Source organism: Haemaphysalis longicornis, unplaced genomic scaffold, assembly GCF_048455015.1.
Source record: "Haemaphysalis longicornis isolate Haplotype H1 unplaced genomic scaffold, Haemaphysalis longicornis Haplotype H1 scaffold_3, whole genome shotgun sequence".
NCBI lineage: Eukaryota > Metazoa > Arthropoda > Arachnida > Ixodida > Ixodidae > Haemaphysalis > Haemaphysalis longicornis.
In genome coordinates this window covers 201,073,572-201,099,879 of record NW_027526335.1, presented here as the reverse complement: position 1 = coordinate 201,099,879, position 26,308 = coordinate 201,073,572, and the positions used below count along the sequence as shown (strand labels likewise).

Below are 26,308 nucleotides of genomic sequence, written 5' to 3'. Positions count from 1 at the left end.
GCTCACGCTACGCATATCCTGGCACTGCTATTTTTTTCCTTTTCATTGATAGGTGGTGTTCACTAAAGCGGTAACACGCACATTACGAACCGGTATACACACAAAATATAATATACCTAACTGCATTAAAAGTAACATTTTCGGTGACATCGCGAGCAACGATTCCCCCACTTATTCCCGCAACAACGTTCGTTTTCTGCTTGGAATTTAGTGATTTATAACAGTTCCCTTTACTTGGTAGTGGCCCAGAAAAACCTAAGGCAAGAAAACAAACTCACTGTGACAGAATACAAACTACTAAGTCCAGCTGAGACAGACAACGTAAAAATTGAATTCGCCTGTTTCCAAAAAGCAATCTCGCTTGAGACGATTGCGCATAAACGGTGCAAAGTTACTAACATTAGCACGCATGTACAAATCCGCGGCTATTCAGTGAGACAAAATGTGCTGATTTCTAAGGTTTCTTCAATGTTACTCTATTTTTAATTTGAGACCACTTTGCTTGAATTTTTCGTCTTTTTTGCGCTTGTGACTCCTTCACTCATATTTTTTTCTGTGCACATTTGGCAACTTGTCTTTAGTGGGGTTACTGTATTTTCTAAAACCTTAACGCGCCCACTGAATTTTCTAAACTGAAAATAGAATAAATCAAAAATTATCTTAGCAAGAACAACTATGCTAACGAGCTCTGGATTTTGTTGGAAAACTTCTGGTTTAATTATTTAGCCCTCTCAAAGTGGCATTCAGAGAACACATGAACATCGGCCATAAAAGAAACACTTGTACCCATGCACATGAGCTCCTGACTGCAGCAGCATCCTAGGGGTTCGTGCTTGTCAAAAGCAAAGCGCGCAAATCGAACCATCATGACTTTATTCGGTGGCGCATTCGCTAAACCTGATATTACAAATTCCCCGCCAGCTGATGAGTGCAAACTCAAACGGTTAGGAATGATGACTTGTCCAAAAGCATACGAAAAGTTTTATACCGCTCGCTTCTAAACCATCACTAAACCATATAATAGATCTTTTTTATATCACCCGAGACCCAATGACACCCTAAAGCAGGACTAATGTTGCTACAGCGAATGTTACATAGAAAAACAAATAGAATGGAGCAGTTATTGAGCAAGTTACAGAAAAGTCATACAACCCTCCGTCTCACGACGGAGTTGAACTCGAAGCTCTTTCGCGATGGATCTTTTGGTTTGCCAAGTATGTGCTACTCTGGGGGTACGCCCCGCTTACCTAGAATACCCACAGCAACTCTCGGGCGTGCACTCACTCCGACGGCGTCAGGTTCAAATTTGGGGTGGGCATTCAGTGAGCAACTTTTTGAGTGGGTGCGGTTTGAAGTGTTGAACACGGAGATATAACATTAGGCCTGATGTTCTAATGACTTGCAGCTACCATCCTTACAGCACACAGAGCAACGCCATTCTTCTCGGGACGGATTCTTTAGTTGTCGTTTGAGTTTTTCAAACCGCTTCAACCATGTTGAAATGGAGTGATCAATTCTCTAGGGCTGGTTGCACAAGCGGCAGTTCAGAGACCAAGGCACGTATACACCTTAACTATTGAGCCATGTTTTAACTAGCAACGTGGATGCATGCAACTTGCTGTCAGGATGCTGTGTTTTAGATGCAGAGCATCTGATTCACACGCCTTGTCCCTCCGGCGTCGTCGTCGTCGTCGGCGTTGTCCGCCCCTCCCCCATTCTCCTCGCCGCGCCAGCTGCGCTCTCCGCCGCTCACCCCCTCTTCTCTGCGATAGCGAACACTCACTCTCGAGGGGCATTGGATTGGATTCGATTGTCTTGGCTTGGATTGGATTGGATTTGGATTGGATTAAAATGGATTGTGTTGGATTGTGTTGGATTGTGTTGCATCATAGCCGCGGCACGTTGCGTCATAGCCGCGGCAGACGCGCTGGGGCCGGCGCATGTGCAGTACTCTCTCTTCCGCGGTTTCCTCTCCTTCGGGCGCGCTGCGCATATAACCGGTGTGCCGTTCTCCGGTGAAGCAACATCCACGCTTGGCTCAAACACCTAGAGTCCACGCCGCTTTACAATTACGCCAACGTCGTGATCGACTGGGACAGGCTTAAGCAGTCCCCTCAACGTTATGCGCGCTATAAAACGCGGTCCCTCAGCCGCTCCGCCTATGCGTCGCATCTACACAGGGGTTCCCGCGAGGGGAGGTGGGAGTTTTTTTATGTATGCAGCGGGCTCTTAAAAAGGACATACATATGACCCCCCAAAGTATACGATTCTTGCCAGTGGTCCAGAACTAATCCGTACACTATGACCTTTTTGTGGTGATGGGATTGTTTAGCTTATGGAAGTGTCGCATGATTGACCGCAATGAGGAAGAACCTCGGAGAACGAAGCCTATTTTTCTTAACAATGTGCGCTTGTGTATAGTGTCCATGCGGCACATTCGCAGCCGCCCGACTGGCTGCATCTTCTTGAGGGGTGCGAGTGCCTGCCGGACTTTCAAACTGTGTCGGTGAACGTATCGTCATGATAGTTACGGTACCCGCCGCGGTGGCTCAGTGGCTAAGGCGTTGCGCTACTGAGCACGAGGTCGCGGGTTCCATTCCCGGGTGCGGTGGCCACTTTTCTGATGGAAGCGACAAGCAAAAACGCCCGTGTGTACGACATTTCGGCGCACGTTAAAGATCCCCAGGTGGTCAAAATTAATCCGGAGCCCTCCACCAGGGCGCGCCTCATCGGCTGCGTTGCGTCGGCACGTTAAACCCTACAATCAATCATAGTAGTTACGGTGTTATTTTAAAGGTTTTAGGCCGAGAATTCTACGTAATAAAATGTCGAAATGGAGCAATCGAATAGACGCCAGCTTCATAACGCGAATGACCCAGGTGCGATTCCGGCCACGGTAAGCGTTTTTGAGAGAGAGAGAGAGAGAGAGAGAGAGAGAGAGAGAGAGAGAGAGAATAGCCTTTAATGATACTGGTGAGGTTAGCCTGGCCAAGGCGCCTAGCTTGCTACACCAGATGTATGAAAAACTGAAATCGATGAAGAGATGATGATAATGACTTCTGAAGATGAGGCGCTCGTTAATAGAGTCCTGTTATAGAATCTGTGCTCCGCAGGAAAGACATTAGAGCAAAGCTCTTTTGCAAATGGTAATATTTTGTGCCCGCAGTTAAAAACACCAAAAAATTGCCGAGCACGCGCTCTTGAAAGCGGAACTCGCTGGCACCGCCCGGCAGTTAACAAAACCGAAAAATTCCGAGCGCTCGTGTACGCGTAGCTCGCGACGACCGTCCAGCGTCCTCTGAGCACGCTCGTCAACCCAACTACACGCACTGAAAAATAATGGGAAAGATTGCAGCGACCGCCCGGCAGTTAAATAACCGTGAAAACGCCAAGTGCTTGTGTGTGCGTGGCTCCCGACGGCCACACAGCGTTATCTGCCCACGTTGTTCAAGCCAAGTATGTCCATTAAGGGAGATTGGCCAATACTGCTGTGACCACCCGGCAGTTAAAAAACCCAATAAAATGCCTCGTGTGTCCGTACTCCGCGGCAATTGCCCAGCGTCCCTGGCGCACGTTTATCAAGAATACCCACTTAAGGGGATTGGCGAAGACTGGCACAAAGACTACAGCGTTCGCCGTAATCGTGGCAATACTTGTTTGCAGCAGGATGGAGAGTTGGGCGACTTGGCAATGCGACATAGTTACTTGGAAACAGCGCGTTAAAAAAGGACCACGAAGAAAAGAACCAGACAGGACGAGCGCTGACTATCAACTATCAACGCCGACGAAAGCGCTGTTTCCAAGTAACAAAAGACTTGTTTGGGACGAGAAAGACACGTTATAGCGCACGCCCCTCCAAGGTGATTATCACTTCCAAAAAATGAAAAACGCTCACACTTCAAGCAACAATGATGTAGTAGAGGTAGTTGCGATAGCAAAGAAAAAATATCCCTTGTGTACTAATTTTCTGTCCTATATTTGCGTAATGCCTTGTTCTTCTTCAACAAAGTTGGCAAGTATGAACATATAAACCGGGCTTACACGTTTACATGTGGCTGTGAGTATATAAGACTGTTGCGCAATATCAATTTTACTTTGGCCGGGTGGCTGAATCGAGTCACAGACAGACAGACAGACAGACAGACAGACAGGCAGACAGACCAAAATTTCTGGGTTTAAGTAGCCCAAGAAAGACCATCGTCTTTAAAAACCGGCTGCAATCGTGAACCATCGTGATGGTCATGAAGGTTGCGTACAGCTTCTCTGCATTCACCTCTTACGCGTTAGTGCTAGCTTCCTTTATTTTATTCTTTCTCAGCCTTCTCAGACGGCCGTACGCAGTTGCTAGCAAGCGCCACGGTTCCGACGTCGGCGTTAGAGCATGTCGAGTATGTTAGGGTCAACCCAGAAATGTTAGAAAAAATCACAGACTTTGCCCTAAAAAATGGTCTCTATAAGATGGTTTAATGGCTGACCGACTACCTGTTCAAGTTCACCAGTCACAAATGAACACCGGTGCGCATCCGTCTTGCCCCACCAACCGTAATGTGCCATCAAGAACTATGCCGGACACCCCTTCCCATCAGGGGAAGGCCAGTGTGTGTGTGTTGCTCCAACGGAACCTCGAGAGACAGCTACAGTGACCGCTACAGTGAAGCTTGAACATTACTTGGTTGTACTACCACTTTCCCAATCCTACTTTCCATTCCCTACCCACAGGGCTTCATAGCCTCCTCCCTGAAATAAACTAATTCATTCATTCGTTCTTTCTCGTCACCCACGATCAATCATGATCGTCAGAGAACGTTGGCTTTCCTGCAAGACTTTCGGCGTAGAACGGCACCAGTGAAAACAGTAATGAGATCACGTTTAAACAGAAGCCAGTGAACTCTTTAAAGGTGGATGACCACCTAAGCAATATAAAATGCACATCCCACACATTCTTAATTGTCTTTAACGTATTGTGGCTACCATTGTGAATATGGATCTGTGATTACATAACTTAACTTACAAGGACACACAACGAGACAAACCAGGGGCTGTCCGTTATCATCAAGAAAGAAGACTATGTATTAACAGCAGGGTGTAACTCCACTCATTGCAAATGCACTGTAGACTTTTGAAGTAAGAAAAGTCAATTACATTCACCGTAACGATTCCGCAATCTTAGCGGACGATTTCGATACTGGCGGTAAGTGCGACCACGGGCGGCGCTGCGAAGTGCGCCTCCATGACGTCGGCTTAGCCGTCGGATCCGTGACGTCGCATTCTTGCATTTATCGTGTGCTTCACTCGGGCTTGATCTCCCTGCTGTTTCTTTGCGCTCAGTAGACGTCTGATGCTTGTCCGCACTCGGTTTTGCGTGTGCGTAAATTTTGCCATAACAGACTTAAAATCGCAAACACCTGGCGTAAAGGTGTAGTTTTGGATACCGCTACTGAACAATGCCGGCGTCCTCCCATTCCTTGCTAAGCCGGTCCTGTGCGGAGCGCGAAGAGTCCAAACAAGGCATCAGCTTCTGTATTAAGCCCTCTTTTGAACAAAGGGAACAGCCAGCTGGTAGTAACCGACAAAAAGCTGAAATACAAGACTGAAACAAATTGAAGGCCTTCGGGGCTGTCTGCTTTGGCAGAAGTCATTACTATTCCCCGTAATCATATGTCCGGTAAAACAGTCTTTGCAACCTTGCTGAACGCTCGAAACTATTGTATGACGTCAGATAACGTTGTCATGGCATGAAAGTATGCCTACGTGCACTATTGGGTCCAAAACTGTACGTTGAGGTCCAAATAACCACTGTGTGTATAGGCGTGTGCTAGATTTATACCGGCTACTAGCCAGTGTGGAGGTTTATTAAACAAAACGGGTCACGTCTATGGTAGAGACACAGAAACACTAAGTTTGTTCAAACCTGGAGGAATATTTCGGTACTTCTCCCACAGCCATATCTTCCCAATATTAAGATATGTGTTATAGGAACACTGTTATAGGAAACAATATTTTTGTTTTCTCCTTCTTCGGCCCGACGTTTTCTACGCATCTTACTTCCGTCTTTGTACGGTGTAATAAATCTGAAAAACATTTTCGGACATTCTTTCTTACATCAAATACGCCTTGCTATAGCTCTCGCTCGTGTAAAGATTACACGTTTACGTCGAATTGGGTACCCTGTGAAGATTCCCGATGGCTTATTCTGCTGCTTTCATCCCTAATTACCTTCGTCATTCTACCATTTCTAGTGTACCTTTGGCGTTGTCGGGGAGTAGTTTTCACCGCTTTCTTTTTGAGCAATCTCTATTTTGGGTGGTGTAATTTGTGCAGCTTCGTCAGTATGTAGGTCTTCCACCCACGTGGGTCTCGGTTTGGAGATTACCAAAAGCTTCCTGTGGATCGGCAGCTTCTTCGGAATCCTTTTCCCGTACTTGAAGAAAGACTTCGACGGGCTAGTTGGTGTGGCGTTGCACCGTTTTCAATTAGAACTATGTGCCACGATTCTGCTTGTATTCTTGGTCATCACAGAACACTCTCACTGGCTCTCTAATTTCAAATCACGCCTCGCTCGACCTCAGTAGGCGGAGTGTGAGCAGTGTCTATTGCCCTTACAAGTTGTTCGGGCTTAGGTGACTTGTTTTGTTAAGAAGTCATGCACAGGATGAGTGCGACAAAAAGTGTTTTTTCGGTCGTCAGCATGCTCCCATGTTGAAACACCATGATAATAATTATTTCATCAACTCAATTCGTCAGCAGAGTCCTCGCTGCTCATGAACGAATTTGCGAAGTGCTTAACACAAACCCCGGTGATCGAGTGTGATGTGTAATATCCACGTTAAGGGGAATAGCTGCTTCTAGCTCCGCCTCTAGATTTTGATTTTGTATGATGACATTTCGACACATTTATTTATTTATTTACTTACTTTTTATTTTTATTTATTTATTTGTTTGTTTGTTTGTTTGTTTGTTTATTTATCTATTTATTTATTTATTTATTTATTTACTTATTCAATACTACAGGTCATAGGTGTCCCAAGCAGGAGTGGTGGTGTACACAAATTGTTACATTGAGAGTAAAAATACACATCAAGGGTAAACATACAGAAGTGCCAGTGCACATAAATGCCAAGGTGAGAGAGAAAAAACTCCGAAAGATGCAAGTGTGATTAAACAGGTTCGAAAAAAAAAAGGGGGGGGGGTTGGGGTCAGGGATTATAATACAAATCTAGTAAATAATTAATATTGTAACCATTTGGTAAAGGAACGTACATTTCTCGACATAAACATTTATATATTTATAGTACGAGGGAAAAAACAGTGTTTGAAGTTGTTTGCGCAAGCAAAAATCGGAGTGAATTTTAGAGGGTGATAGTTTCTGGTTTGCCGGAATGAAAGAGGCTGCAAGTACAATGAAGGATCAAGTTTAAATTCGCGGTTCCAGAGTTGGAAGCGGAACTTAAGTCTAGCTAATTTCCGGCGAGTTTGCACTGTCAATATGTTGTTTATTTTCATTGAATTGATTGGGGAATCATTACGGCGGTCACGGTTGTAAAAGAAACGTGCAGCAAGTCTCTGAATTCGCTCAAGTTTATTCATGTCCTTCTTAGTGTGAGGATCCCAAACAATAGCTGCGTATTCTAATGGGTCTTGCAAGTGTATTAAAAGCAAGCCGTTTGACATGGGACGGTGAATTCTTAATTTTGTGCCTCAAAAGAGCGAGTTTACGTCGTGCGGAAGCGAAAATGGTATATCCTTTATGATATCAGGGCTACTTCTGCGGAGAACATAGAGCAACGCCTCTGCATTCACTAATGGCGTGTTTATTTGCAAAAAAATATTTTTCTGCTGTGGATTAAGTGCATCTTCTCCGGACCCTTCTGCCATAATCCTGCATTCTAAAATTATGTGTATGTCGTGAAAATTTCTAACCATACGCCAACACTTCCACCTTGTTAGACTTTCAGAGAGTTACTATAGGATTAAAGTCCCTTCAAAAAGTGCGTCAAGTTTTTCGATTGCCCTTTACTAAATGTCGCCGTTGGGAGGGCGATGAATTACCTTCGAAGTTTTTTCTTTAGATGTAGAGCTGTAGCTCATGTGGGTGGCTTCTTTTCCATGTCATTAGAATACCACATCTTCGGGATCACCAGTGAAAGGTGAGTGACCCGCACTACGCAAATCTTTCTGAAAAGCAATGAGTAGTTTCCAAATCCCTATTCTTATGTTCGGCAACATTTGTATTTATTGTCTTGCTCGGCGGCGCCGCCAGACATGGCATCTGCAGCGCATGATTGTGGAATTGGATGGTTGGCATCCAGACTTGTGTGGATTATTCAGTTCGAGACCGCCGGAAAAAGATTAGAAAGCACAGATCCGCTCCCAATAATTTTTCTAGACACCACAGCTAAGGCCAGTCCCCTGCTCGGCGCTGTCACTAAGTGGACAAATTCTAATGCCTTACGTCGGGTGCTGCTGTTAGAACTGCACGAAAGTCCTCGTGCTTGCCCCAGTGTTGTCTCGAAAAAGGTTCAATAAGGACTCTGCACTTTGAATAAAATTACAGAGTCGCAAAAACGCAGATTTAAGACCAGAATGGATAATTCCAAAGTGCATGAATGCCCGCAGGGGTTACCTTTTCACGCGTGAATCACTTGAATTGAATACCGTTGAAAGCATTGTAAGCTATTCTACCAGAACACGTTTCACCAACAGGGGCGGCATCTCCAACGCCCAACCCCTGCACCATGAAGCTGAGAAATTGTGCAGAATCCTGTTAATTTTGTACAAGCTAAGATTCAACCAGCAGGAATTGTTCAACGAGCGGTGATTCAATAAGGGAGACGGGATGATTGAACAATTAAATTGAATGGAGACGCCCCATTCAATTGCGTGAGATCATTTGACTGTACAAGGAACACATAATAACAGCAGAAAGCCTTTATAGCTGAACATATCTCGAAGAAAAGCTGTCTAAAAGGAACTGTGCTTTACGCTGCTATAACGAACAGGAGAGATGAGTTTCCGAAATAATTGAAATATATTGAAGAACAAAGACGCGGGTGCTTGCGATTATGAAGTATTGACTACAAGTCGGTGACACTTCTTACTGCGATGAAATAAACTTCTTACTGTGCGCACACAATGCACGCGTGACGTAGCTTGCTAGCATTATTACCTGGAATACAAAAGCGACATATGGTAAAAGCCTTGTATGCTGACAGCAGAGTATCAGAATAAGCCGCACGTCGTTTATGCACATGTTGTGCCGGCAGCGCTGTCACTCCCCATTATACTACGCGCGGATATGCCAGCAGGTTTTGCCTTCGTTCACGACAGCGCTCCCATTACCCATCTTCATCACTTTTTGTTCATCCTGTGAGCCGTTGTCCGGAAAGCTCACGACACGTGGATATATCGCTCCCACTCAAACGTAGCTCTTTCCCCTCTTCACTGCCTGTATTCCTGCTGATTTGGAGCTATGGACACGTGCTTATAACTATACTTTTGGTACGTTTTTTTGCCTATATGCTCTCGGAGGTATGTTGCGGCACTACCAGAAATAAGTTTTCGTATGGTTTGTGGATAGTTCATTATCAAGAGATGTGCAAATATTCCACATAATCCAAAAAATGGCATACGTAACGTCTTTACGAGGCAAGCTGCGCTGACTTTTACGTTCGATCGGGCAAATAGACCCAGTCGCAAAACGTTTATGCATGCCCCTGTACTGACCCCATGTACGCCATATTTTTGACCCTTCTATTTTCTTTGACCTAATGGTCCTCGCACGAACGTCTCTGGAGCTACAACGCTAAACTATTCATTGCACTATCTTCTTAATCAATTTCCAACCCCTTCGAAACGTAAGAACCACCGGTTGTACAAGCGAGTAACGGTATGTCAAAACCACATTGTCCATTCTTATCGGTGCAGTTTGGGAACTACATTGAACGTCAGCAGGTGCGTATTTACTAACGCGTTCGTATCGCTGTCATAAAATTTCTAGCTTCGACATGACAAACCAGCGCGTACATGTACAGGTTTCATTCCTCTCAGGAACGGACGCATTTTAATTAACAACAGTAAGCAGCTTATTTGGACAAGACATTCGTACCGTCCTTCGTTCCGCGAACTAAATTTAAATGAAAATTATTTAAATTCTCAAATAACTTATTTGTTTATTTATTCAAAATACCGCTAAAGGCCCTTACGCTGGAGGGTACTACATAGGGGGTGGTCAACATAAAAAAAGGTTATTCACTCTTAGAACGAAAACACGGAAAGAACAGCGCATGCGCGGATAGAAATAGGAGAAGGGAACAATAGCTGCAACTAACAGGTAGAAATAAACATTTAAGGAACAGAAACACACAAGTGGCAGCGCGTTCAATCAATGTTTGCGCGTGGAATGAAGGACCGTTAATAATTCGAAGCATGGCATGCTAAACGCTTCAATTTGGAAGGTCGGTTGCGTCTAGGAAAGATGGGAGGTGGTAGACAAAAAAAGTAGTCATGAAACCATGGGTGATGATACAGTTTACGAAAAAGTGACACCTCTTTCGATATTTCGTTTATTATTTCATACAAAACAATGCTTTATTTGAGATTGTACGGTTGCCATACTCCTTTTCTGGTATGTTTCTATATCAGGCACTTTTTGTGAAAAATAATACCGTTCAATTATAAAAAGTTATATTTTTGGCATATTGTACAAAGCCCGGTTAAATATATTCTGGTACCCCCATGACACTCTAAATGTTGTTATTCCGCTACGCATTTCGTATTTCTCGCAAAGCGTAAAACAGGTCAAAAAGAGATGTTTTGTATTCCGACACCTCATTCCTGTCCAGCACGACATTTTTTACCTGCCGCGAGGAGCATGGATTTTCCGACAGTGGTGGCAAGCACGGCCCTCGCACTGGTGCTTTATTTCGCCATTCGGCGCTGGTTTCTGCAAGGGCGACCCGCCCCACCTGGGTCCCGCCTGCCCCCCGGCCCCCCTGGATGGCCATTAGTGGGTCATCCACAATTCATCCGCGAAAACTTTCATTCAAAACAAGCGAAGAAGTGGGCAAGCCAATACGGGCCTGTGTTCAGGTGCGTATTCTTCTTTGTTCAATCAGCCTTGTATTTATTTATTTATTTGTTTATTTGTTTGTTTATTTATTTATTTATTTATTTCACATACCCTCGAGCTCTTACCCATAGTAGAGGGCAGTTGGGTACGTCAAAAAAGACAAAGAAAAAGAAACCAGTGACATTAATAAGGAACGAGTAAACACACAAGACAAAAAGCTTATTGGCTCACACGTTACTACAACGATCATTGATCATACAAAAAAGTGCAGAAGAGCAGCGTCACAAGATAAGCTGACCACACCACCATAAGCCGCGCATACGGACGCACATAATTGGTTGATTCCACGAGAGATCGAACATGCGTGTTTAAGCGGCTGTTTTTGCTTTTTATCATATGAGTTGTGGGCTTGCCACGGAATAGCTCAAAAGTGCAATTCTTTTTCCTTCAGCATGCGTACTCGGCGAGAAAAAATGCAAATGTCGAGCGGGTGACAAATGGTTTCCGGCGGCTGCGGTTTTTTCTATCTTTGGGGCTTTGCGCACGGCCAAGTGTAAATGTAAGAGGCAAAGTGTAAAGGCGAATATTCTAACCCCGCCAGCAATCACACGGAATCATCACCTACAAAAGAGCCCATAAAGTTTGACGGAAACGAGAGAATTTCGAGATGTGCGCGGCGTCACGGGGAAGATGATTCCAGTAATTCGAAGTATTGGGAAGAAATTAATAAAAGAAGGTATTCGTGCGACATTCTGTTATTGCGTGTTCAGAGATGATGATCTACACAAGAAGTGCGGGACGCACGCATCAAAGCAGGCATCAAACGTTATAATTAGATAGCACAAAGCGACTGGCGTCGATTTATATACATTCATTGGATTGAGGCGAATTAGCTTGACTTTACGAAAAGCCCCGCTGAGCCTCACCCGCAAGTGTTGTTTTGTACAGGTTTTTCGGCCTTGTGCAGATTGGCGTAAATAACAAAAATCACGATAAAACAAACAAATAGGTCTAATAACGTATTGGTTATGTGTACTGTTTTGGGAACGCAGTTGGCCACAAGTGGTTACAAGTTAACTTCTCCCCGGAATTTTTCTAGACCGTGCTTGCTCTTTATGCAGAAAGGCTCACGTGCTCCATTAGAAAGACACCTGGAGTGGTGGTAGATGTTGTCTCGACCGGAAAGCGACCGCCACTGTAAACTGTAAATTAAACGCATTTGAGATAAATGTTAGACGATTGTGAAGATTTCGGCGCCCGTCAAAAATCACCATGTGATCAAACTTAATCCGGAGTCCTCCAGATTAAGCGTAATAGCCAAGGTGTAGCTTTGGCGCGTTAAACCCCACAATCAATCAAACACTCCTTACTTCCTATGGGACTTCAAATGAAGTAAGCAGAGTATATCCCGAGTAAGCTCCACCTTGCGACCTCAACACGACAGCGGCGGTGCAACAGTTAGCCTAGTCCGTACAGCGCTGACGTCACAGAGTGTGACATGTAACAGCAACGGGCGCAAGCCACTTGGGGAAACGTGTGATTGTAAGAGAGGGGCAGTGCAAAGTCTCGCCCACGTCTCGCCAGTCTACCTGCCGAAGAAGTTCGCGCAAAATGGCGAACAAATGAAAGCAAATAAGGAGACCCAGACACCATGTCGCGCTACAGAAATCTCTGATAAGTTGAACTTTGGCGTACTAATCACGTATGCAGAATAAGTGATATCAGGAATTTTTACTGAATGGTCTACGGGATCTGACTGTTGTTACCCTGGACATGATTTATGTTTAAACTCAGCCGCGAGGCTATATTATTTATTTGAAAGGAATTGCCGCGTCATCGTGAAATAAAGGAAGCAAGGTCGTTTTTATTTGTGCAAACTCGAAAGGTTTCCAACTGTTTCTTTGTCGGTTAAGAAATAGGATCCCTTACGCCATTTATACTAGGACTTAAGGGTCTCAAGCGACTAATAACGTCCACTGCTCTGAACCTGGAACACCCACAAAAGATTACGGTAGCCGACCATGAAGGTGACAAAATAGAACTATAATTGTCGTTAATAGACCTATAATACACCTATAATAGACCTATAATTGTCGAAGAATCTGTCGTTCTTCACTCGTCTGTATTTTTTCTCTGTTTTCTTTTAGGTGTCCTTGTTTTTTCTTATCTTTTCCTTTTATTTTTTTCCTTTGTTCTCTTTTCTTTCTTTACCTTATCAGAGGGAACAGGGTCATAATTGACTAAAACGAGCAGCACCTTTCAGTTTTGTGAGAAGTGAGGACTCATAATTGCCGACCGCCGAAGTTTGTTTTTGGAGACACAACACGAGCTTTCTGTTTCCTGGTCACTTCCGAAATGAGCAAATTTGAGCAGACGCTTGATTGACGAAAAAAATGTGACGAAGTAATTAAGCGTCCGACTGCCCTAGATTACGAGCTACCCGTGTGCGATAGACAAGTTCCCATATGACTAGTTGGGTGTCACGCGTTCTCGTAGCCGCTTCCTCTTATCTTACCAACTTAACAGCCTTTGTAAGCTGGGGTGTCCTTTCGGAGGTTCGCCTACTTTACGGAATGGGCACGATTTTTGTTCCACAAAAGGGAGCACAACGCTGGGCATAGACCCAGAAGAATTCGCGACAGAGCACAGCATGGCGATAACGGCCTTTGCAAAATACTTGCTGACATGGAGACGGTAAAGAATAATACTGCTGAAGGGCTACTGGTAAGCCCTACTATGTGTAATTCGATTTGGATCTCGAAAACGTTTATTCAGTTTTCTGGATAGAAAGAGTTAGGAGCGGTGGGCGGCCATCCTATTCCGCTAGGCCACGCAGCGTCCCCGCCGCCTTCGCCCGAGAGATCAGGGCTTCCTGGTCCTCGAGCTGGCAACTGTGCAACACGCTGTCCCATCGCTCTATAGAAGGAGGATCGCGTGGTTCCGGGTTCAGTGGGCACATCCATACAAGGTGCAGGGTCGTGTGTGAGTGACGCAGCGTGATCAGTTGGATGCATAGCCGGTGTGAGAGATGCGGTGGTGAGCGACGTGGTTGTGGTATGTGTGAGTTTGAAGTCTTCGCAAGATGCGGGCGTCAGAAACGGAGAGCGAAGGGTGAGGAGGAGGATAAGTGCATCGGGAGGCCCTGTAGAGGTACAAGACGTCAGTGTAGGTTTGTGGGAGGGGGGTCAGAGCAGGTGGACCGTGGTCGAGGTTGGGGCGGCAGGCCTCGTCTGGGAGTGCCCGGGCACGAAGATCGCGGGCCGTGGCGTGAGCCACTTCGTTCCCAGGGAGAGATGTGTGGCTGGGTTTCCACACGATGTGGGTTGGAACAGGATGTGGAGTGCCAGGGTGAAAACTCTGCCTTGAGCGTAGCGCCGGCAGGCGGCGTGAGAGTCCGTGAGCACCGTGATTGTTGGAGTCGTAGCGTGAGCGATGGCGAGGGCTACATCGGCTTCTTCTGCCGTGTTCGTTGATGCTGTTTTCAGGGTGGAAGCAACGATGGTGGTGGCGTCGCAGTGCACTATGGCAGCTACGTGTGCTCGTTGTCGTGAGTAGGGAGTGGCGCCGGTGTAGAGGGCAATTGAATCACTGCCGTATTTTCGAAGAAGGAGACGGTTCCGATGCTGTCGTTATACATATCGTACGTTTGGTGCTAATGGGGTGGGATGGGAAGCACCCGGATGTTCGCGCGTAGAGCAGTGGCTATTTGTTGGGGTGTATCGGGAGTCTGCTCTGAATGTCTACCGAGCTTATGCATCAGGTGTCGGCCTGTTTGGGTGAGCTGCAGTTATTGCAACTGGTTGTTTATGCGGGCCTCCATCGATTCGGCGAGAGCGTTATGGAGACCGTGTTGCAGTAGCCATTCGGTCGAGGTGTAAACTGGCAATCCAAACGCTGTCGTAGGATTTCCGAATTGGAATGTCAATTTTGGCCTGTTCTTTCAGTTTGAGGCCGAGGTACAAAGTTCCGTATGTGATCTGACTGGTTAGCATTGCTTGGAGAATGCGGCCGGTGTCGGCTTCTTTGGAACCATGTCTTCTCGAACAGGTTCGTCGGATCAGGCGCGTTGTGACACAATATTTTGTTGTGTGGGGAGCTATGCAGCTCTGGAGCCGTCGTGGTGGTAGTGAACCCCCAGAATACGCAGGGTCCTGACAGTGGAGATGAGTTGGCTGCCGATGGATATCGGGGCGTCGGGTGTCGGGTTTAGTGGACGTCCTCGGGTCCTGTTTCGGCGAACGAGGAGGGCAGATTACATGGGGCACATGAGAGACCGCCCGTACGGACGTAATGCGAGATGACGTCGACTGCTTGCTGTAAATTGCATTGCTGGTATCCTGGGGCGCCTGTGTTAGTCCAGAGCGTGAGATCGTCAGCATATAGAGCATCATGTATGTCAGATATCTGTTCAAGTTGCGCCGGAAGGCCTAAGAGGGAGATGTTGAATAGCAAAGGGGAGATCACTGATCCTTTGGGTGTTCCCCGGGCGGGCATGTGGAATTTCTGTCTTGTACGGTCCGAGGTGTAAGGTAGACGTCTGGTTTGTGAGGAAGGCGCGGACAAAGTTGTAAGTTGCCTTTCCACATCCCCTGGTTTGGAGTTGTTGTAGGATGGCGGTGTCGGTTACGTTTCGGAAAAGAAATATTTCTAAAGACAATGCAATAACGCTTCGCGTTTATGAAGGCGTCGCGAATGAGAGGATAGGCTACCGAGCTCATAAATGCTGTTATCAATGTTCTTGGATAAATACGATTTGTTTCCCTAATTACGTAAAATGTCTTTGTTTTTGCAGTGGATGTTCCAAACTGTGTTGTTATCAGATTTTCAACCTGTCTGCTAAAGAGGGTTTCACAAAGTTGGGAAAAAATACGCACCCTGTAAAACTATGCAGCCGAGATCGTTGACTCAAGCGAATTCTGAAGTAATTTACTTTCATTTTTCTTGCAGGATCAAAGCAGGGTCAACGGACATGGTTATTCTGAATGACTTCAGGTCAATAAAGAAATTTCTGACCAGAAAAGAGATGTTATGCCGCCCGCACAACTGGATCTTTCGAGCGAAAGTATACGAAGGTACAGGAGATTTTTTTCTGCTCCAAAGGCTGCTCTTCTAAGAAACATTATTTGCCAGTTAAAAACCCGTCGATTTAAAAATGTGCAGTGTACTTTTCGGTCATATTCCAATTAAATGTTTCTCGCTTTCTTTGAAATAGTCTTTAAGTGTTTATTTGACGAAATAAGAAACACCGTTGCATCCCCCAAATTAACGAAGCAATATTTTAACAGTAGAGCTGGTTAAGGTCTTGGTTGCGCCGTCCATACGCCGAAAAATATGAAGAAAATACCGAGCGCATGTCGGCGTGCCTGTCGTGAAGATGGGCCTGAAAAGCATTCCTAGAAAATGCCGAGCGCGAAATGATACGAGAAGAAAGAATGCGGCACTGGCACATTGCGCCATGTTAACCCGACTTAGAAGAAGACGACGAACAGAATAACGCGTACCCCGAGTGCTCGCGCTAATATGGCCGCCCATTAAATCATCCCTTTATGCTTCGTGTTATAATCCCTTTATGTATCATTCCTTCATTCTTGTCTTCCATACTTCCGCCCCGTTACATGTTTCGCCACTACTTGGTGATGGCTCCGGCAGGCGTTCGGGCCCCAATGTCTGATTTACGATAACAACGGCGAGAAGTCGTTTCCGCACACGTACCTGGGTCAGGCGTGTAAGGTCGTTTCTCCAACCAAACCCGTTCGCGATGGCAAGCAGCTAGGTTTATACTACGAAGAAGATTTAATTGACTAAGAAGGTAGCAAAGCCGAGCGCAAACGAATTCAAAAGCTAATAGACCTCTACCAACAGATGTACTACTGCATGGAAAAGACGACGTTTCATTACATAAAGCAGTTCTGGCGCCGCTTTGGCGTGCGCAACGACGGTCACTACTTGGAGATTCTCAGAGCCGTAGTCAGTTTCCCTACGTCTAGTACAAGCGGAGCCACGATCAGAAGTGGGTCAGCCCATTCGAGCCCTCCATTGCCTCGATGCTCGACTTCCACATGGAAATTAAGGTCATTCTCGATCCCTATGACTGTGCAACGTACGTCGTAGACTACGTCAACAAGCCCGACCGCGCACTGCATAAGGCCGCTGCCGGGATGTTGAAGGAATGCGGGGTCATGGGTTACCCCTAATTGCCGAAAGCGCTAACTTTAAACATGCTCAAGCCGGTCGAGATGTCGGCCAGGAAGACACGTGGTTTCGCCTCCGTCGTCACTTTTTCAAGCATAGTTGGGGAGTCGTTTACATTCCCCCGTGTTCCCCCAGGAGTGCGTTCGGGTCCACAAGACCAACAATGAGCTGGAAGAACTTCCTCATAGAGAAAGTCGCCAGCTCTGCTGTTTCTCCAACCTTGGACTACTAGCGCAATCTGCGCCAATTTTTTTGCATAGCTTGCTTGTCTCCCCGCTGTAGTTAGGAGTGGCATCCCAGAGATCTGTTAAAAAAGTAAGAAAATGCAGCAGTTCTCCGTTGAATACAAAAGCTTCTGCTGAAAAAAATTCGAGTGCACAATATTACAAATTGTAATCTAAAGACGACGACGCAGAATCAAAGAGGCCAGCAGCCACTTTACAGGGAGCGATGCTCATGGCATCGTCTTCTTCCTCAATGGTATAAGACCAGCGGCTCGAAGATCGCAATAGACCAGTGCTCCTTTGACCCGTGCCTGCTTCATGGTCACGCAAACCTGACCGAAGGGTGAATTTTGTCCAGTTTCTATGTTCGTCGTCGACGAAAATCGACAGTATATCCGCAAACGTCTTCTCCTGACATGACGTCATTCGGTTCGTTTCTGGGCGTTACGCCGTGGTTCTTTGATGACCCGTGCTGCTGTAGCGTAAGACTTCTTATATGAGCGCTGCCGTGAAGGCCTTTCCAAGGTCTGTGATTAGGACTTTCGTGGCTCCATATCGGCGCACAACTTGGTAGGCGAAGAATTTGGAGACTTCTTGTGCAGACCACTTGAGAAGAGCCGCAATCTATGTACATCGCATAATGCAGTCTGTGGCTACTGCAATCCACTTGCTTCACTTGTTATCGCCTTGTTACGTATGCAACGAGCCTGTTCGAAGGGTCTCGATAGTTCGCAATTGGATGCATTATCCCAGTGGGTGTAGTTGGCGGAGTTTTTCGTCGGTGGCAGACACAGCAGCTGCTGATGTAGCGGGGGACGTCAGTTGTTGGGTGGGGTAATAGTACTTTCTTTGACTTTCCCAAGTGTAGGAGCCGTGCCGATGTGTACCGAAGAGGGGTCATCGTGGCATGCTTACAAAATTTTGTCACCAAGTTCTGAAGAGATGACGAGAAGGTAATTTTTGGCAACGAAGCTGCTTAGCATTTTGTTGATTCCGGCGTTACAAAAAAATCAGGATAACAGTATAAAAAAAGCAATCACCGGCACCGGCATGATTCGGTCCCTTGCGGTAGCTTCTGATGCGCTGTAGGCAGTATGCGCCCAAGATTTCCTGCCAGATTTGTAGACATGGTAGCGCCAAATTACTGCAAGCACTGGCTTCATCTCCGAAAACGGGTAGAGGGGTCCTTCAAATTTGCGAGCCAACCCAATGCATGGTGGTCAGTTACCACCGTAAATGGGCTGCCGTATATGTACAAAGGAAACTTATAAATAGCCCATATTATGGCGTTATTTATAGCTCTAAATAGTGAAATACGTTAGAGTAAATTCGTCGTCGTACTACAGAACGTCTTTACGGAAATAAATACACGTTTCCCGCAGCCAGCAATGAGAACGCGATAACATTATAAAGAAGCCAGGGAGGGTGGGGGGAAGCAGCGTTTAGTCATGTTAGCTGAGCATCTCTGACGAAGTCGCAGGGCGCAAGAATGTCTGCTACATCAACACGGACTTCCGTGAATAGGCCGCCATCCACCCCACGCAAATTTCTCGCCGTAAGCCTTTTTTTATTGCTAAATTTATGCCTGATCTGTTAATAACGTCTTACACATAGTACAAAGATATCCTCACGCTAAGGCAACGAAGCGTGAGCCAGTGGAAACGACGCATTTTATGAGCGCGTTTTTTCCTAAAGGTGTGGTGAACTTTCTCAGGCAGTCACCTAGTAGTCATAAAGGAAAAAGAAGCGTCCAGACTTGTCCAAAGCACAAGCCACGCATTGCCTTTCCATCATCCATGATTAATGGCCCCTCTGTGATTTTTTCCACGAAGTCCCTCAAGGATCCTGCCTGCCACCCTCCCCCCTCCGTTCAATAAACGGGAAACGAATTTTGAAAGACTTCCTTCAAAAACGCAAAAAGTACTGGCGTAAGGTACCATTCGCTGCCTCAATGAGGCAGTAGTTACTCACTGTCACTCGACGTACTGTGCTACTTTGAGTAATAGCAAAGGTTTTCAACTATCTTTTATCCAGTTTGGCTTTAGCAAAACGTACAAACGAAATATTGATGGCTTGAGCGAGTGAGTAGAAATTAAGAAGCAGAAATGGACGTGGGCGGGGCATATATTGCGACGGCGAGATAACCGTTGGTCATTAAGGGTAACAGAGTGGATCCCTAGAGAAGGCAAGCGTGGCAGTGGGCGGCAGAAAGTTATAGGGGCAGATGAGATCAAGAAGTTTGCGGGGATGAATGGGTCGCAGTTAGCACAGGACCGGTGTAATTGGAGATCAATGGGAGAGGCCTTTGCCCTGCAGTTGGTGTAGATAGGGTAATGATGATGATGATGATGATCATCATCATGATGATGATCATGATCACTACGATGAGTGAGCATGTGAAATTCGTATTGGAGAAGAGACAATAAAAAGAAGAAGTGGCCGATGATTACTGTACTCTGTAATGCGGAATCTGAGCGTAACCGTTAACCTGTTACGACTTGGCAAAATATGTTTATTCCTCACATGCCCCTCCTTCAACAAGAAACCATCCTTTCCCAATCCTTGATTGTCATGAAGGAGGCCATGTGGTCGGAGGAATGGCCGAATATATGATCGACTTGCTACACCAATGCTTGATTCTGAAAGACAAGTTTTATGCAAGTATTTAACGGCGTGGTGATAGTCTTGGGAGGCGTCACCACCGAGAGGAGCGGGATGTTCTCGCACGCACGTGGCAGGCAATTTCTTTGGCGTGCACAGCTCGCCAACATCATTAAACGCACGAAAGCTTTGGATGGTCATTGCTGACCGACCAATACGCAAGTTTAATAAAACTTGCTGCTGGGCTAGTTGGTTCATGATCATAACAACTGGGATTAGCGCTTTAAAGAACAGAACACACGTAAGAGAAAACGGACAGGAATGGCGCTACGCAAGCGCCAATACGCAAGCAGATAGCCACTCCCGCCGATCTGTTGTGGTCTCTACGAGGCGCAGAACACCTGCTTCAGCGGCGTGCACTTTGCGATGCTGGCGTGGGTGGCACTGAACCTTTGCACGGGCGCCTCGTTTAGCTGCAGCGGCACACGCAGCTTTTTCTTCGTGTCAGGAACCGATCGCGTGATCGTCAAATGCACCAAGGCACGCGTAACTCTGGCGTTAGCTCGCAGCGCGTCGTCACGGCCCGGAATGCCTCGCGTGGCTTCGGCATGCCGCCCTCCCCCTCACGCTTTCGCCATACTTTCATCTTCCGCTTTCCTGCTCGCTGTATCTCTTATGTATTTAGCGTCGCCTTCGTTCGCTCGGTTACTACGAGCCGACGGCGCCGCCAAACCACAGGAGCGGGCACTCAAGGGTTTGCGCTCTCAAAAATTGCCGCGTACCTGCCTCCTCCACAGCAAGTCTCATCAAAGGCGGTGGCCTTGTGCCGCCGCTAACGCATAACTTCTCTGCTGCCCGCTCCGTTCACTCATGCTGCCCTTTTAAAGGACTACTGACACGAAATTTCAAAGCTGTGATAACTATGTAAAACGCTTCCTTTTTATCAGGAGATATCTCCCAGAAAGTTTCAACAGCAGCAGTTCAGAGAAACATATTTAAAATTCATTTTAATCTTCTCCCGCACGAGAAAGCCCAGAGAAGGCCGACATGACATCATGTGCTACTTGCCCCAAACTGCCGACGTCGGGGCTCCCATGACGAAGCCATGACGCGCTGGCTGTGGTTGGCGCGCGCTGCTCTATCGTGTGTACACGTCATGGTTTTGGGACTGACATCATGCTTCCCGGCCTGTGGGGACGGCGAAGGCCTCGGCCGGTCTGGGCGCGCGCGTGCGCTCGCTCGCGCGCGCTTCCAGAGAGGCAGTGATGCGGCAAGAATGGTGACGTCATGTGGTACATCCTGTTATGGCGGCCGCTCGGCGTTTTTCAGTCGAAACCGAAACTGGCACGAATAAACGACGCCGTAAATGAATGTTTACGCTGCGCTCGACCATCTAATCTGTCATTCTATGATTAGTGGGCTGGTAGGCCCGCATAGCAGAGAAAAAAACGTAACAGGAAAATTTAGTGTCAGTACTCCTTTAAAGCAAAGCTTTCTATCGGAACCAGCCAAGAGTTCCTTCATGGCGTGCGGGAGAATAAACTCCCAACGCGGCGGAAGCGGTGGGAGGGGGTGGCGGGGGAGCGTTTCACTTACAGACCACACTGTAGATGGCGCGGCGAATTGACCCAGCGTTCCCCGCGCGCCGGAGCTGCTCACCTCGGCGGGCGCGTCGGCGGGGCCATTCCGTCGGCTTTGTCGATCGCTTAGCGACGGTTGTTTTTGGCCTGTTTTGGCGCATCTTCGCATTCATTGCGCACTTCCTTCGCACGGCTTGATTAACTTGTTCGACAGCACCTCCTGCGTAACCCGGACCCGACGGAATTATATGGTCATACGGCAAAGATACGTTAAGGATTGGTTTCCACGGCGAGGAAACAAAATATAGAGACCACATACGCACATCTGTCCGCTGGAGAAACGCTAGAGAAACGCACTGGTTGCCACGAATGGGACCGCGTTTTCTAAATTGGTGAATACCAATTCGGTTGTGTTTTAACAGGCATTACAAAAGACGATAGGAGCGACTGGTTCTGATAAATTACGATTATAAAAGTTTCCTCAGCTTCCTCGCAATACTCAAACTTACTAAACTAACTACTTTAAATCGGGATAAATAGGAATCACTAAACTCAGATGCCAAATTCTTTCGGTGCCTGCGTTTGTGTCGCGCGGTGCTGTAGCCCCGAGCTAGCACATCAGGATGGCTAGGTTCCGCTGTCTCATCCTTCAGAAGACGCTCCTCTCCGTTTTCTTTCCGTCGACGCACGGCCGGACTACAGCGGCGGTGTCCGCCGCTCTAACCTGACCGTGGCAGACGCTTTTGCTGCGTTCGGGAAGCCACCTTCGCGAATTCTATGTAACGGCTGGCGAATGTCTGGTTTCACTCTTTGAAGACCCTAGTATGTGTATTCAAGTGACGCTGCATGGGTAATTGTTGTGGGTCTCGTAAAAAGCTTTGCTTTCCAACCACTTTCACAGCGAGGACTGCAGCCAATTTTTTTATCCCACCTCCCATGATGAATTAAACGTGGTTTAATTCTGCAACGTAATTGTATTTACCCACATTAGCACGTCTCGCCCGTTATCAATTGGAAAACGCGCCTCCTCTTCTTTATACTTTGTCTCTTGCTCTGCAAAGAACAACAGCAGGAGCTCAAGTTCTGGTCTTTTTGTGCTTGCTTTTATCTCGCCGTTCTGCGGAATTTTGACCTGTATTTTTTCGTGTGTTTCCGTAACTACGAATTCTTATTTGACGAATGCGGGTACTCTTAGTTACCGACTTATATTTTTCCTCAAATGTGCCTAAGGTTTTCTAGCCCCAAAATGATGTGGACATGCATGACCAGTGCCAGCAGTTTCAATAGTGTATAATAATTTTTGATCGTTTATACTTCGCGGTCAATCATTTTTATAATGGTTTTGCTCCTTGGGTACCAAGACTGTCAGCGTTATCGTGTTTGCATTTTTAAACTCTACTGTCATCCCATCAATATTTTCTGTTTTCTGCCTATTTCATTTCTTCAGTGGACAGCGAAGACTTTACGGGCGTAAATAATCCAATAGTGCACAATTTGTGTGTTATCACATGCTGCTGTATGTCCGAATGTTTTGCCTGTATGCCGTGTAACCAAGGCACGTTCCCCGACAAGCCTTAATGGATCTTTGTCTGTGTTCTGAACAGTGTCCCATCGATACGGGAAAACAAAAAATAGTTTCATTCGACTGGATTTTATTTGATGGCACGGTGGTTGAATCAAGTGACAGACAAAATTTTGGCGTTCAAGTAGCCCAATGAAGCCTGTCCTGTTTGGAATAAAGGCGGGTAACCTCTTGTCTGCCTTCAAGCCGCGAGCTGTCACCATTACTCGCGCCCGTGAGATCAATTGTTGTTTACCTTCGCGTTTCTGATGCCACCAACATTGTGGTTGACCAGGTATCGGACAACTGAACGGCCAGCAATGGGTGGACAACCGGCGCTTCTGCTTTCACACGTTGCGAGAGCTCGGATATGGCAAGACGTCCATGGAGCAGCACGTTAAGGTGAAAATAATGATTGATTGATTGATTGATTGATTGATTGATTGATTGATTGATTGATTGATTGATTGATTGATTGATTGATTGATTGATTGATTGATTGATTGATTGATTGATTGATTGATTGATTGATTGATTGATTGATTGATTGATTGATTGATTGATTGATTGATTGATTGTAGGGTTTGACGCGCCGACGAAAGTGAAAATTATCTCTTTTGTTGTACAGAAGATGACATGCTCTTGACTAGGCTACTTGCAGGAAGGGTGTATTAAAGTTCGTGATGATTAAGAGCGCTTGCTTTCTGTGGTACTTATGGGATTATTTAAATCGACACAAAACCAGAGTGAACATTACATCTTGTAATAGCTGATCCAAAGCGACTCGAAATTCTATCCAAAGGTGACACTAAACATGAATTCTGAACCCAAAACTCCGTTACCAATTAAAATGGCAACATAATGGACAAGTTTTATGTTCTTTAACTGCCTGATGCCTGACTGTGTACTGCCTCACTCCAGGCGACCTTATGTTAGGGTGCCGTGTCCCACTGGCATGCATAGGTCATAGTCGTAGGTCGCTACGCTGCCCAATGAGATCAGTCGGTAGTCATAGTGCACCCACAGTATAAAGCCCAAGTTTTATATCTATTGTACACGAGCTTATGTATACCTATGAACTGCATTGAGTCCTACTTTACTGACAGCGCTGGACAGATTGTGAGACTCAGTAGCCATTGATTTATGACGCATTCCATTGCCCTATTGAAACGAGCTGCATCGCCGCGCTTCCCACACTGTTATGTGCGAGAAACCCTCCTGCACCTGCTCTGGGAATGAGCGCGATTCAGTGCTGAGTGTCCCTGCAGTGTCGTTGGTACTGCCGCTCTCCGTGGACATTCAGCTAAAGGACGTTTTAGGACCACGGGCTTGTCCCTAACGTGCTTTAGGGGCTACAAAAGCTCCGACAGAGTACCTGCAACACGCAAGTCTAGACCAGTCGCTGTGAATAACTCGCCGCTTCTGTGCGCATCAAGTTCTAGAACATCATCGCCATCATCTTCATCATGTCATCAACTGGCGTAGCAAGTTAGGCATTTTTGCCCGGCTAACATCGCCAGACTTCATTAAAGATCGTTTTTTCTCTCTCACTCTCTCTCTCTCTCTCTCTCTCTCTCTCTCTCTCTCTCTCTCTCTCTCTCTCTCTCTCTCTCTCTCTCATCGAATGCCAAGACCAGAATAAAACCCCCTTCTCTTAACTAAAAAGCATACAAGAGCCGACAAAAGAAGGAAAGACCTTCTCGTAGATTATATGTGCCATTGGGTAACCCACACCAAGTGGTGCTGATAGTACTCTCATTCCGATCCCTTACGTTTGCTGTTACCGTTCACCGCATGTGCCCAAATTTATAACGGCGTTGTTCCTTGGCCCTTTGGTGCGCGGCACCTTTCCTGTGTGAAGCCTAACCGGAAATTAATTTTCTGTAGTACTGCCGATTTGCTGCCAGTGCTACTGGAGCGCTACATTGACGCCTCATATTCAACGTTCATTACCTTATCGTTCTGGGGTGCAGGACGAGTGCCGATGCTTGGTGGAAACGATAGCTGAGGCCAACGGCGTGCCCATAGCCATTCAGGACTACGTTTTCCCCAGCACATCTAACAACATCATGGCGCTGGTGTTCGGAAGACGCTACCCATCTGACCACCCTGATCGCTGCCGCCTTGACCAGCTGCTCAGCGAGTATTTCAAGACTCTCCATGCAGGCGCGATAGTCGAGTTCTTGCCATCGATCCTGAGAAGAATTGTCGCTAAACTGCCTTCCACACGACGAAACGCCCTGGGATCCATGATGGTGAAGTTCGTCGAGTACACCATGTAAGCATTGCTGGCACAACGGAGCAATGCGCAGTTGGGTGTTACGTGTAGCAGTTGGTGGGCGCAGCTTACTTTTGCTGCACATTAAGAGAAAAGATTAGGTAATAGGACATATTGCAGCGCAGTAATGTTTCGCGGAAGAGTCTACGCCGTGCGGATTAGTTGTAGCGCGACATTTATCGACCAGAGCCTCATTAAGTTTTTTAAAGACGGATAGCGAAGTGTAGAAGGAATTCTACAGTGCAGCCCAACATTGTTATACCTGTGCTGAAGTGGTATAATTTTCGTCCAGCAAAATGCTATATGCGCGTGCGTCTCGATTTTCAGCAAATGACCTGAAAGCGTTGGCATTACTGTCACTGCCAATGAAGCATCTCACTCCTTGTGCCTACTGCAGTTTTCTTCCCGCTATTCAGGAATCTAGCTTTAGTTTCTATTTGTAGCCCTAGTGTACGCCAGTACAACAAAATTGAAACCGACCGCTGTTTACGCGTTCAGTCTAGGTACTACTACTTACTAATAAGTGATATGCACGCTATTGCCCTACTTCCCACCATGGAACCATCGACGCTAAAGACGTATAGCTTGCCTGGCGCACTTGTTTAGTAAATTATTAATTGCCGCACCGAGCACTGAATTTAAATTGCGTAGTTGTGTACCCTTTATCCTGACTCACTAGGTGTCAGTATCCGCCCTACGGGATTACTCCGTTTCCTCATAGGGGGTGACATGTGTGCAAGTAGTTTTGCGTGGTTTCTTTCCGTTCCTCTTACTTAGCTAGATGTCAGCCCACGCTTCACCGGC

General features: G+C 46.5%; 1 protein-coding gene across 2 annotated transcripts in view; it reads left to right on the top strand.

Moving 5' to 3' along the window:
• Positions 1-9,295: 9,295 nt before the first annotated feature.
• The window catches only part of LOC144173660 (cytochrome P450 2C28-like), a 36,245-nt gene continuing 19,232 nt past the window's right edge, over positions 9,296-26,308 (top strand). Inside the window, exons 1-5 of one of the 2 annotated variants that reach the window (XM_077701994.1) lie at positions 9,296-9,498; positions 10,842-11,088; positions 16,016-16,140; positions 23,522-23,628; positions 25,200-25,504. In XM_077701994.1, the coding sequence (XP_077558120.1) occupies positions 10,871-11,088; positions 16,016-16,140; positions 23,522-23,628; positions 25,200-25,504 (755 nt within the window). In that variant the 5' untranslated portion in view covers positions 9,296-9,498; positions 10,842-10,870. The remainder of the gene's footprint in view (positions 9,499-10,841; positions 11,089-16,015; positions 16,141-23,521; positions 23,629-25,199; positions 25,505-26,308) is intronic. The other variant, XM_077701993.1, reaches the window with a different exon arrangement.